The sequence below is a fragment of the Odocoileus virginianus genome, chromosome 19 (genome assembly GCF_023699985.2).
Source record: "Odocoileus virginianus isolate 20LAN1187 ecotype Illinois chromosome 19, Ovbor_1.2, whole genome shotgun sequence".
Taxonomy (NCBI): Eukaryota; Metazoa; Chordata; class Mammalia; order Artiodactyla; family Cervidae; genus Odocoileus; species Odocoileus virginianus.
In genome coordinates this window covers 15,961,049-15,974,588 of record NC_069692.1, presented here as the reverse complement: position 1 = coordinate 15,974,588, position 13,540 = coordinate 15,961,049, and the positions used below count along the sequence as shown (strand labels likewise).

At 36.7% G+C, this 13,540-nt stretch overlaps 1 protein-coding gene across 6 annotated transcripts in view; it reads right to left on the bottom strand.

Moving 5' to 3' along the window:
- TBC1D32 (TBC1 domain family member 32) overlaps positions 1 to 13,540 on the bottom strand; it is a 187,722-nt gene that overhangs the window by 163,549 nt on the left and 10,633 nt on the right. For 5 of the 6 annotated variants that reach the window (XR_011481887.1, XM_020887469.2, XM_070449894.1 and 2 more), the window contains 2 exons: positions 10,288 to 10,465; positions 1,845 to 1,913 (listed from right to left, as the gene is read on the bottom strand). Coding sequence is in view for 5 of the 6 variants with exons in the window: in XM_020887469.2 (XP_020743128.2) it covers positions 1,845 to 1,913; positions 10,288 to 10,465 (247 nt within the window). In the remaining variant the exon portion in view is untranslated. The remainder of the gene's footprint in view (positions 1 to 1,844; positions 1,914 to 10,287; positions 10,466 to 13,540) is intronic. The other variant, XM_070449893.1, reaches the window with a different exon arrangement.

Below are 13,540 nucleotides of genomic sequence, written 5' to 3'. Positions count from 1 at the left end.
TCCTGAGATATACAAAATATGGACGGCACACCAGGCAAATCATAATGATTGGTCAAAGGAAACCTGAAAGAAATGCTCCATATAAGTGATTCAAACTGCCATGTGGGCACAACTCAGGGACTCTCCCTCTGAGTCTGCCAAAATGTCTATCCACATGTGCTATACTCTTTTTCCTAATAAATACTTCACTTGCTTCACTACTTCCCATCTTTGTGAAAATTTTTTTTGGCAAAGTGGAAGGGCCAGGGCCCTTGTCACTGACCACTGGTCTAGTGGCTAGGATCTGGGGCTCTCACCGCCATGACCCAGCCCAGTCTCTGGTTGGGAACCAAACCCTACTCTAAGCTATTGCAGGCCAAGGCCACCCAATTTCAGTCCTACAGTTTGAGGACTCTAATTCTAAAACACTGCCCAGATGTTCCTGGTAAGGCATTCCCACTCCAAGACATATGAACAATTCTCACAAAACAATTGATTTTAATTTGCTTTTGCTTCTACATCATATTTTCTGACCTTGTAACCACTGTGGGGGTGGGGGGGGGAATCATTCAGCAATGTGATGCAAAATTGAATTTCTGAATTTTCATATAAATCTTTTTGAGAAGAAATCCAATCAGAATTCTTAAAATCCAATCAGAATTCACTTAGGACAGTATGACCCAAGAGACAGCAGTGGCAAAAAGCTCTATTCCAATCAGAAGTGGAATAAAGCTTCTCTGCCTCTCACTCTCCAACTAGTGAGTTCCTCAAAACTTGGTTGTTTTTCAGCTGACTGAAGTCTAGTGAGAGGGGAAAAAAAAAACATGAAGAGTCAAAAAGCTAAGACCTTAGGATACCAGGCACTCCAAATCAGGATGTCAAGTTTTAGGTGAAAGATACAATATACATGTGTTTTTAAATGTCTATATATTCATATGAAAGACTTCTAAATACAATTTTATTTGGGATAAGGATAAGCAGGACTAGGGAGAGAATTTAAAAACATAAGTAAATTTCTCCTTTTCGGTTAATTTTTAGGACAAAACTCCATTAACAATTTACTACTTGTTCAGAACAAATGTTTCTGATCATGTACAGATTTCCAAACAATCCACTTAAAAACAACAATACTGTTACCATATAAAGTCAGGTCCCATTGCTGATCTGTTGAAACATTTACTAAAAATCTAGAAAATAAATAAGAATGCGAAATGCTGAGAGAAAAAAAAAGATCAGTGAGAGTAAGTCATAGCTATTCATTTGGTTTAAAATAAAAAGTTGAAGAAAAACAATATATTGCAAAATTGAGACCAAATGGTTAAGATGTATGAGATGTCAGGTACTTCAAAAACCCTATAATTTTTTATGTCAAGAGAAACAGACACTGACAAATGAAAGAAAACTTCATAAAATTAATTTATATAATTATTACAATATAAAGAAATACATTCAGTAAAGCTGCTTTTAAAAAATCTTTTCAAATAAATGAATATATGTGTCAAAGTTGCTCATACTTTCCAAAGTAGAAAGAGCATTAAACGAAGTTTTTTTTCTTCAGAGAAATCACTATCACATACAAAGCAATAGTGAAGGAACAATTTGGGGGAAAACTGCTCATAACTTCATCTCCTTGAAAACTGAAACTAGAAGTAAAAATTTCCTCTTATAAACTGTGACAATTCTCTAAGGAGACCATCTCTTATTCTGTGACTCTTCATTTCAAGACTAGAAGGTCTAGCAGGATGAAAGTCTAGAACTGTCATGATATTAAAGGATTATCTTGAAGAGAAATAATCCAGCTGCTATTGATTATAATATATAATAAGTATATCTGAGTGAACTTGACAGTTGTCCTTTAAACTTACCTCTTTAGGTTGCCCAGGATCCAACTGGTCTAAAATCAATTGTAATTTTCCTTGACAAAATTTGTAACTCTGTAACACAATTAACAGGACATACATTCCTTCACTCATTTATTAGCCTTTTAGAGGTATTATTATAAATGATTTTAATATAATTCCAAGCACAAGATGCATTCTGAACAAGAGAAGGGAATGAACTGGTTTGGTTTGGCAGCAAACTTAGAATTTTTGTATCCCAATGCATTTAGTGAGAACTTAAATGTTCCACTAGGACAGTGTAACTTCCTATATAGGAAGGTTATCATTTGCTGAGCAATTGCAACGTGCAGGACATTGTAAGACTCAAAAGACATATAAAAGTAAAAAGTATTTTACACCCAGGAATCTGAGATCTGTGAAACAAAGATAAAACAACATGAATAAATAAGAAGACACTAATGGTGCCCAAACCATAACTATAATGCTGACTGAACTTTTTTGTTCCTTTTCTTTTCTGCACTTCTCTGTAACCTTTCTTCATGCCTTCTCTTAAGCAAATAATCCCTGAAGTAAAAACTCTCATCTAGAAAAAAGTTTATAGTAGACCATAAACTGTTTTGGGAAAGGAAAGAATCTTTTTCTTGCCAAAGCAATTTAAATAATACCTAAAATAACTGCTTAAAAATAAAAGCTGCCATCATTATGGAGTGGCCTCATTAATATGCTTACTAACCTATATAAGATATTGGGTTCCCAGGTGGTACAGTGGTAAAGAATCCACCTGCTAATGCAGGAGATGCAAGAGACTCAGGTTTCGATCCCTGGGTCAGGAAGATTCCCTGAAGTAGGAAATGGCTACCCACTGTGGAAATCCCACAGACAGAGGGGCCTGGTGGGCTACAGTCCATGGGGATGCAATAAGTCGGACACAATTGAGCACGCATGCATTACTATACGATTCCTTTGTCATCTTAAACACAGTATAAATTACTCCTAAAATGTACATAAGCAATGAAATAACTTATTACACTAGAAATCAGAATAAGTCTAAAAGTGTGGAAAGTGAGAATACCTACCTTAAAGGTTTTCTTTATTTAACATTTCCTCTAGTGTTCTTGTGTGTCAGTGGATGGGCAAATTTCCATTGCAACTAACTGCAATAATTGACTTAACTAGAGCATGCAGGTAATGTGTTCCATTGAATACAGATTTGTTCGAAGTATTTAGAACAGCTGAAACAGTTATATTAAAAACTCCTGCCCCTCTCCCCCACCAAAAAAGGGCGGTCCGGTAGTTAAGACTCCATGCTTCCAATGCAGGGACCATGGATTTGATCCCTGGTCCAAAAACTAAGATCCCACATGCCATACAGCACAGTCAAGAAATAAATAAATAGACAAATTCTTGAGGGAGCAGGATCTGCTAACTTCGTTGCTAAAGCAACACAACATAGATCTGTTGGTGATATCAATATAGGTAGATGACTCCAAAAGGAAAAATATTTTTTAAACATATTTACATGTATGAAATTGTAAACCAAGCAAACAATTTCTGAGCAAACTCTACAGGGGAAAGGGCAAGAAGTAGATCAGGCTGAGAATCTAAGATGAATTTTGGTCCTACTGCATGATCATACAGACACTAATTAAAGGTGGTCTTTAAATGCCAAAGTAAGATTTGTATACATTTCTGTCAAACAAGGTATACCTAAAGATAGTGAACACAAGATGCATTCTGTAACTTTTGTTGTTTTACAGAGATGTACTCACTTTATTCAACACAAACTGAAGATTATTCACATTAGTCAATAACTGTACTAAGTACAAAATTCACACATCCATCAAAATTAATTGCCCTAGAAACCTGTTTTTAAATCTTTGGTTTGCAAATTGTATAAACCGTTGAAATACAACTAGTGAAAGAAAGACAACTGTTCTGTTGTTGAAACAAATGTCTATGGGAAATAAATATATAAATATTAAACTTAATTATGCCTCAGGCTTTAATATGTCTAACTGCACAATGATTTCTTCCCTATTCTCACAAAAGGAAAAGAAAAAGAAAAAAAAAAAACAACAACCGGGGATTAGAACAATAACAGCAAACACTTATAGAAGAGCTTAATATGAGGCAAGTTTAATGTGTGCAGAATGCTTTATGTACATTAAACCTGCAAAGCAACTTTATAAGGTAAATGTTATTACTGTCTCTTCTATAACAGTTAAGAAAATTGAGACACAGAAAGAGATTAAGAAGCCAAAGCTCACAGTTCATAAATGGCAGAGCCAGAGTCTGACTTGTTTTCAAGATTCAGAAGGAATTAGCTTCATGTAAAATAGCTTTTCAAAATTATAGTGCATCTAAAACTTCTTAAAACTATGCACCCACTCTTCAAGTCTTAAATATAGAACAAAGTTATTAATTCAAAACAAAAACAAGTTTTTAAAATATTTTCAAATGATAAAGTTCTTAATTTCCTAGATACTTAAATTATGTGAAAAGTGCTACCATTGAGAAATAAAAACAAAAACCTATTAATATTTAACAGTATAAAGGAACACATATTCATGAAGGTATTAGCACTGTTAATTAAAGAAATTAGCTTTTCGGGTATCAAATTGTCTCAAGACATTGCTTTAAAACAAGCAAGCAAGCTCACACCTGCACCTAACCAATTCTCCTCCCAATCCACCTGTCTCAAGCTTAACTCTAGGCAGATGCACTATTGATACTACTGTATTCTTTTTTTCTAGTCTCAGATGCCTTTCCTTTTCTACATTTTTAGGATTTTAGGTTTTTAATCTTTTTCTAAGGCAAATAATAATAATAAAAGTCTGATCAATTAAGGATAGCTAGAGATGGAGGAACTTCTGAACAACAGTTCGGGCTGCGGTTATCTTATTGCTCTAGCCAATGCTACTGAACAAGAGAATCCTGTGATTCTTCAGCACTATGACATCCTCAAAAGCAGAATTCCTCACCAAAAAGAGCACTGTAAAACTCTATAAAGATTTTGAGAGGCCAAAAATGGGGCTGAACTCAAGATACTCTGTTTTGAGAAGTTAGGGAAAAACACAAATTAAAGTGATCCAGTGCATCTGGGGAAGGGCTTCCCCAGTAGCTCAGCGGTAAAGAACCTGCTTGCCAATGCAGGAGACATAAGAGATGCAGGTTCGATCCTTAGGTCAGGAAGATTCCCTGGAAGATCCTGGGAATGGCAACCCACTCCAGTGTTTCTGCCTGGAGAATCCCATGGACAGAGGAGGCTGGTGGGCTACAGTCCACAAGGTTGCAAAGCATAGCACATACTCAGGGCAAAGGCCTCACACCCAATAAAAGGAAAGAGCTACTTAAGGAAAGTCTTACTGAAAGATTCAAAACCTAGTAACAAGATGGAGTACAAATTGTTTCCAGGAGGTAGTTCAAACACAAAGTCCAAGTAATAGCTTCTTTTCCAGGAAGTAAAAAGCAGAAACAACAAACCCGACCTGTAACAATGGGACGATATTAGTTTCGGCACTGCTACTGTAACAAGTTACCATAAACTTCATGACTTAAAAAAACACCAATTTATTTATTTATTTAACTGTTAGTTGTTCCCAGTGACCCATATTTTCCCTTCTATAGCCACAGATTTTTATTTGTTTATATTTTGACGGTGCTGGGTCTTCACTCCTACACGTGGGCTTTCTCTAGTTTCAGAGGGGTGCAGTGGCTTTTCTTGCCGCCGAGCACGGACCCTAGAGCGAGTGAGCTTCAGCAGCTGCAGCACAAGAGTTTAGCTGCCCCACTGCATGTAGAATCTTCCTGGACCAGCGACTGAACCCATGTCCCCTGCACTGGCAGGCGGATTCCTAACTACTGGACCACCAGGGAAGTTCTCAACACCAATTTACAGTTCAAGAGCTCAGAATACATCCACAGAGCTGTGTTCCTTCTGCCTTCTGGGGAGAATCTATTTCCTTGCCTTTTCCAGGTTCTAGGGACTGCCTGCATCCTGGGCTCATGGGCCACCTTCCCTCTTCAAAGCCAACAACCACTCTGACATCTACTTCAGCCTGCCCAGCACCTTCTCTGCCTCTGACCTTCCTGAGTCTCTCTCATATGGATGCCAGTGATTACATCTGGCTCATCTGAATAATCCAGAATAATCTCCCCATCTTAATTTAATCATATTTACAAGTCCCTTGGGCTATGTAAGGTAACAGTTTACAAATTCTGGGGATTAAGACATGGATGTTTTTGAAAGAGATGTTATTCTGCCTGCCATAGGGACCAAAGGATGGGCTTTAAGGAGAGGTAGCCATGAAAGCAAAAAAATGCCTTATACAGGTTCACGTTACAAAAGAAGAGCAGGTGACCGTTATCCTAAACTCAACTTCTCCATACAAAGTGTACATCTATCTTCAGCATTATTTTGCAGACTTTTCCATGTTTAATCACAGTATCAAATCCTTTGACAATTCTCTGCTCACAACTACAGTAAAAATCAGCCAACTTTATTCTTTAATATGATAAAACTTACACAAATAGTCTCCACGGAAGTCATGTCCAAAGTTTTTAAATAATGATTCAATATACAATTAGGAGTCAATATTTAAAATAACAATGAAATAAAACCCATTCTATTTATAAAATACAAGTGTTCTACTAATATCAAAATAGCATCAAAATTTTGACTAAATATTATTCACAGAACAATTCAGCTTTTTTAAAGCCCAGTGCAAGTAAAATCAATTTTGAAGGCATCAATAATAACATCAATATTTAATGGAATGAATGATTGATATATCTTCAGACACTCTTTCAATTCTGAGCATATTAATTCAGCCTCTCTTTGGTCAGTTAAAGCAAGAGAATCTTTTTTTCACTAAACAAAAGCATACACAAACATCTCAGCCACACTAACAGACCTTTCAGGACAGTTCTGGCATTTATGTGATTTTTTCCCAAAGATCCAGGGATCCCATGCCGTGTTGGTGGTGGGCATAGTTCACTTTCAATTCAATTAGTCCCTTCTGAAACAAAGTCATATTCATAAGGCAGGCACTTTAAAGGGAGCCATATAAACTTAAAGCAAGATCCTTCTCAAGAACCAAAGCAAAAAACAAAAACATCTTCTGAAAGTATGATTCCATTTCTATCAAAGTTTTGAATTTCTTCAAAAATCTAAGATTCTATGATGAGAAATAACTTGGCATTTGATATTAACACTCTTAACTGCCAGTTAATCAATCCAATTCAGATCTAAATATTTGTACTTCTTACAACAAATTAACATGCTCCACTTTTTTCTCTTCTGGTTTAATTTCAGTGTACATGTGCTCAGCCACGTCTGACTCTTTGTGACTCCACTCACTATAGCCCACCAGGAACCTCTATCCAGGCAAAAATCCTGGAGTGGGTTGCCATCTCCTCCTTCAGGAAATCTTCCCAGCCCAGGGATCGAAATGGACTCATGTGTCTCCTGCACTGCAGGTGGATTCTTTACCACTGCACCATCTAGGAAATAATTTCAGTGTAGACATATGATTTATCTAATAACTAAGAATGCAAAGATCAATGCAAAGAAATAGAGGAAAACAATAGAATGGGAAAGACTAGAAATCTCTTCAAGAAAATTAGAGATACCAAGGGAACATTTCATGCAAAGATGAACACAATTAAGGACAGAAATGGCAGGGACCTTACAGAAGCAGAAGATATTAAGAAGAGGTGGCAAGAATACACAGAAGAACTCTACAAAAAAGACTTTCATGCCCCAGATAATCATGATGGTATGATCACTCACCAAGAGTCAGACATTGTGGAATGTGAAGTCAAGTGGGCCTTAGGAAGCATCACTACTAACAAAGCTAGTGGAGGCGATGGAATTCCAGGTGAGTTATTTCAAATCCTAAAAGATGATGTTGTGAAAGTGCTGCACTCAATATGTTAGCAAATTTGGAAAACTCAGCAGTGGCCACAGGACTGGAAAAGGGCATTTTTCATTGCAATCCCAAAGAAAGGCAATGCCAAAGAATGCTCAAACTACGTCACAGTTGCACTCATCTCACACGCTAGTAAATTAATGCTCAAAATTCTCCAAGCCAGTCTTCAGCAATACATGAACCGTGAACTTCCAGATGTTCAAGCTGGTTTTAGAAAAGGCAGAAGAACCACACATCAAATTGCCAACATTTGTTGGATCATAGAAAAAGCAAGAGAGTTCCAGAAAAACATCTATTTCTGCTTTTGACTATGCCAAAACCTTTGACTGTGTGGATCACAATAAACTGTGGAAAATTCTGAAAGAGATGGGCATACCAGACCATCTGACCTGCCTCTTGAGAAACCTGTATGCAGGTCAGGAAGCAACAGTTAGAACTGGACATGGAAAAACAGACTGGTTCCAACTAGGAAAAGGAGTATGTCAAGGATGTATATTGTCACCCTGCTTAGTTAATTTATATGCAGAGTACATCATGAGATGCCAGGCTGGAAGAAGCACAAGCTTGAATGAAAATCACCAGGAAAAATATCAATAACCTCAGATATGCAGATGACACCACCCTTATGGCAGAAAGTGAAGAACAACTAAAGAGCCTCTTGATAAAAGTGAAAGAGGAGAGTGAAAAAGTTGGCTTAAAGCCTAACATTCAGAAAACTAAGCTTATGGCATCTGGTCCCATCATTTCATGGCAAATAGATGGGGAAACAGTGGAAACAGTGGCTAACTATTTTTTTGGGCTCCAAAATCACTGCAGATGGTGACTGCAGCCATGAAATTAAGAGATGCTTACTCCTTGGAAGTAAAGTTATGACCAACCTAGACAGAATATTAAAAAGCAGAGACATTACTTTGTCAACAAAGGTCTATCTAGTCGAGGCTATGGTTTTTCCAGTAGTCATGTATGGATGTGAGAGTTGGACTATAAAGAAAGCTGAGTGCAGAAGAATTGATGCTTTTGAACTGTGGTGTTGGAGAAGACTCTTGAGAGTCCCTTGGACTGTAAGGAGAGCCAATCTGTCCATCCTAAAGGAGATCAGTCCTGAATATTCACTGGAAGGACTGATGTTGAAGCTGAAACTCCAATACTTTGGCCACCTGATGCGAAGAACTGACTCATTTGAAAAGAGCCTGATGCTGAGAATTATTGAGGGCAGAAGGAGAAGGGGACGACAGAGGATGAGATGGTTGGCTGGGATCACTGACTCAATGGACATGAGTTTGGGTGGACTCTGGGAGTTGGTGATGGACAGGGAGGCCTGGTGTGCTGTGGTTCACGGGGTTGCAGAGTCAGACACGACTGAGCGACTGAATTGAACTGAACTGAATAACTAAGAAAGTATAATCTTACGAGTCCTCAGAGTTCTAAAGTTAGGTGTTTCTGTGCCTTTCCTTTCCAGAATCTCCTTGAAAAATAGCAGTTCAGTAAACCTATTGAATAAGCCATCTGATTGCATTAAACTGAACTAAAATCTCTATAGCATACTCTTCTTCCAAAGAGTACATCAACAAGGGATGATTAATAGCCACAACATGAAGAAAATTCACAACCTTTGTCACTTCCTCCATCACATCAGATAATTAACTGGACTTATAAAATTTAAAACTCAGCACAATATTTCCTGCTAAATAATGCAGTGATAACTTTTACATTCTGCCTTGACTAATTTCAAAGCCATTTTTCCTTCAAAAGTGTAGTCTTAACTGTGATTAACATACATACATATTTCACGTCTCACCCAAACTTCCCATATCCCTTTTTGGTATGCATTTAGCATCTATGTTACAGTTATGTGTCTATATTAGAACCAATTAGGTAAAAATGTTTCACTAAAAATATCAGATGGAATTCATACGAAAGTCAAACAGACTCCACTTGGCCTGAAAATTTCTGTATGGAAATTTGTGGTACAATCACGGGCCCTACTCCAACTAGTCTCCTTTGTTTTCTATTAGGACTAATCTAGACACTGGACTCCTAGCTCTGTTGTAGCCAAATGACAAGGATTCCAATAAATGGGAAAGGTAAAATATAAAGCCTCAAATCTTTGTACATAAATAAAAAGCTTACATTTTAAAACTAACAATTCATAGCAACTTTCATCTCCAGAAGATAAGGGAAATGTTTTATCTCCATATCTCATCTATAGTGTAGTTAAAATTTAAATAATAAGAATTGGGAATAAGATCTTTTGTTTAACTAGAGATTAAGCAGATTGTTTCATTATTTTTTTATCCAAAATCTACCAGTTTATTTCCTCATCTCATTAACAACTGTTCAGATATAATTTGCTGAACATATAATTCTAGAAGATATTATTTCATGAACTAAATGTTTAATATCACATTGTTATTGCTTATTCTTCTGATTCTTAAAACTAGAAAGTAAGAAAAAAAATCTGGCTAATAAAGAATGCATTGAAGCTAATGATTATTAAACACTATTTCAAGACATAAAGGCAGAATTAAACAACACACCTGATTGAAGGACGAGTCACTATCAGAGCAATTGTCTGTGCAATAACTACTGCTTTTCTCCTTTTGGATTTTTTTCTGCCTCTCTTGACTTCGTATTTCATCTTCTTCAAACTTGTTAATCATAGATTCCACCACTATCATCATGATGTTCTTCAGAGAATGAATCATCTCTTTGTATCTTTAAATCCAAAGCAATCTTTGTAAGAGAAAGACTATTACCACAAATTAAAACATTCAACTAAATTAAACTGATTATTTTTTTCTGTAAAGTCCCTTTAAGAATACAGTCCTAAAGACAAAAGTCAGTTTTTCTGAAAGAACAAATGACATAACAGAATTCACACAACAGGAAAATAATTAATAGGAAATTTAAAATATGTTATTTCCCAAGTTTTTCCATCTGGTTACATGAACCAAGGCAGTAAAATTAACAGAACCCAAGGCAAGATGTTCCAAAGGCAGACTCCAGTAATTAGCAACAAAGTCAACTGCTAATATCCAACTACCAAAACCCAGCCTATACTACATGACACTTTGACTCCTTTTTAAAATTTCTCTTTCTCTATTCTCCCTTCCTCTATTTTTTCCTTCCCTTCTTACCTGCCTATAAATTGTATTGATAGGCATCCATCACCACAACTGAGAACCAAATAAGAATTAAAATATCAGTGGATTCTTTCAAATAGAGAAACCACTATCAGAGATATTAGAAAAAGGATTCCTGAAATTAGTAAAATTTTGAACTGGATAATTTCTAAGGTCCATTTTAGCTCTCTGGGTTTATCTCTCTATATATATATTTTTTAAAAACTTGTAATAAATTTCTCCATTTATTAACTGCAAACTCTCAAGCACCCATACTAACATTAAATTAAGATCCTCCAAAACCCTACAGGTAGAATTTTAGAGCTAGATGGAAATATAAAAATAATCTAGCCTACCCTTTATTTTACAAATGAGAAATATGAGATGTGTACTACTGAAATTTCTATACTTAAAAAGGCAAAAAATAAAAGGAAAAAGGCAAAAATATTTAAATAAAGATAGTGAATAAAATGGGCTTCCCTGGTGGCTCAGATGTTAAAGTAAATAAAATACTAAATTTGAAATCAGAAAACTTGGGAGTCCTCACTACTTTACCTACAAGCTCTATCATTATAAGTAAGTCTCTTTTTTCTCAACTATACATGAGAAAAAGAAAATAATCTAGGACTTCCCTAGTGGTGCAGGGGATAGGAATCCTCCTCCCGATGCAGGAGACACGGGTTCAATCACTGGTCCTAGAGAATTCCATATGCTGCAGAGCAACAAAGATCATGCGCCACAACTTGGAGCCTGCAAGCTGCAACTACTAAACCCATGTACTACTGAAGCCTGCATGTTCTAAGGCCATGAGCCACAACCTAATGAGCCCCTACGCCACAACTACTGAAGCCCATGAGCCTAGAGCCTGTACTCCACAACAACAGAAGCAACCTCAATGGGAAGCACACTGCAATAAAGAGTAACCCCACTCACCGCAACTAAAGAAAGCCCAGGCGCAGCAACAAAGACTCAATGCAACCAAAAAATGAAAATAAAAAAATACAATCTAGGAGCGTTGTTCTATTTACTAGATGGGGATGCTGCCCAATTCATGAATCATTGAATAAAGCCACTTAGAACTTTAAATTCAAAAAAAAAAAAAAATCAAGCTAATCTAGTCACATGGCCATAGCAAGAAATAAATAAGAGCATATATCTGAAAGTTCTTTGTAAATATAGAGCATGATAAAACATATGTCCATTGCTTATCATTATAATAATGAAAATACATTAGAAAATAAGCACAGAAACTTCCCTTTCTTAATATTCTGGTTAGTGGGTCATATTAACTACATAAATCTAAGAAAGGATAGGTAAGGTACTCTCCCATAGAAGTAATAAAATCATGCTGGGGGATTTGGATGAAAATAGTAGCCTGAGATTTTAAAGTTTAAAGAAATTTTAAAATATATTTTAAATTATATATTATATACATTATACAGCATCAAATACATGATTTCTATATGTAACTTATACATTACATATTTAATCATGCTATTTAATAATGTATAATTTACACATTATATAACTATAAATAGAATATACATATAGCTATACATGTGTATATTTTTAAAGTCTCAGAAATTATGAGAAAATACAAAAATACCGTAAGAAAATAAGAATAGGAAAAATACAGAGGGAAAACACATACAGAAAAGAACTACTATAGAAGTGAGAAGCAGCCCAGGGAAAATTCAGGTTTAAAAGTTTATAAAGAGCAAGAAGAATAACCCAACACTGTTAATCAACTATAATCCAATATAAAATAATTTTTTAAAAAAAGGCAAGAAGAAATTGAATTCTAAGACACTCTTTAGACTAACTAATGAAGTACATAAAGGAACTGAATTAGGAGGCCCCAGCTTCCTCCTTAACACATTCCAAGCACCAAGAAACAGGGAAGTGTAACAATGTCCTGGTAGCAATCAATAGCTATCCACCACAGCTGCGCTCCCTTTCCACAGGAACTGGGCAATATAGCTGGGCGGAGGAGTAAACTACACTCCCCAGACTCCGTTTCAGTTAGGTATAGCCATGTGAACAACATAAACTGTCTCCTTAAAACTTAGTAGAGTGGGACTTCCCTGGTGGCACAGTTGATAAGGTCTGCTTGCTAACGCAGGGAACACAGGTTCGATCCCTGGTTCAGGAGGATGCCACATGCCACAGAGCAGCTAAGCCCATGAGCCACAACTACCAAACCTGTGCTGCGGAGTCCACAAGCAGCAACTACTGGGCCCACGTGCTGCAACTACTGAAGTCTATTTGCAACAAGAGAAGCCACTGCAAGGAGAAGCCCAAGCACCACAACAAAGAGTAGCAGCCCCTGGCTTCCTGCAACTAGAGAAAGCTTGAGTGCAGCAAAGATCCAGTGTAGTCAAAAATAAATTAAACTGTTTTTTTAAAAAGCCTGCAACATATTGATTTAATAAAGGGATATAAAAGTATGTACAGAACAGACTTTTGGACTCTGTGGGAGAAGGCAAGGGTGGGATGTTTCGAAAGAACAGCATGTATATTATCTATAGTGAAACAGATCACCAGCCCAGGTGGGATGCATGAGACAAGTGCTCGGGCCTGGTGCACTGGGAAGACCCAGAGGAATCAGGTGGAGAGGGAGGTGGGAGGGGGGGATCGGGATGGGGAATACATGTAACTCCGTGGCTGA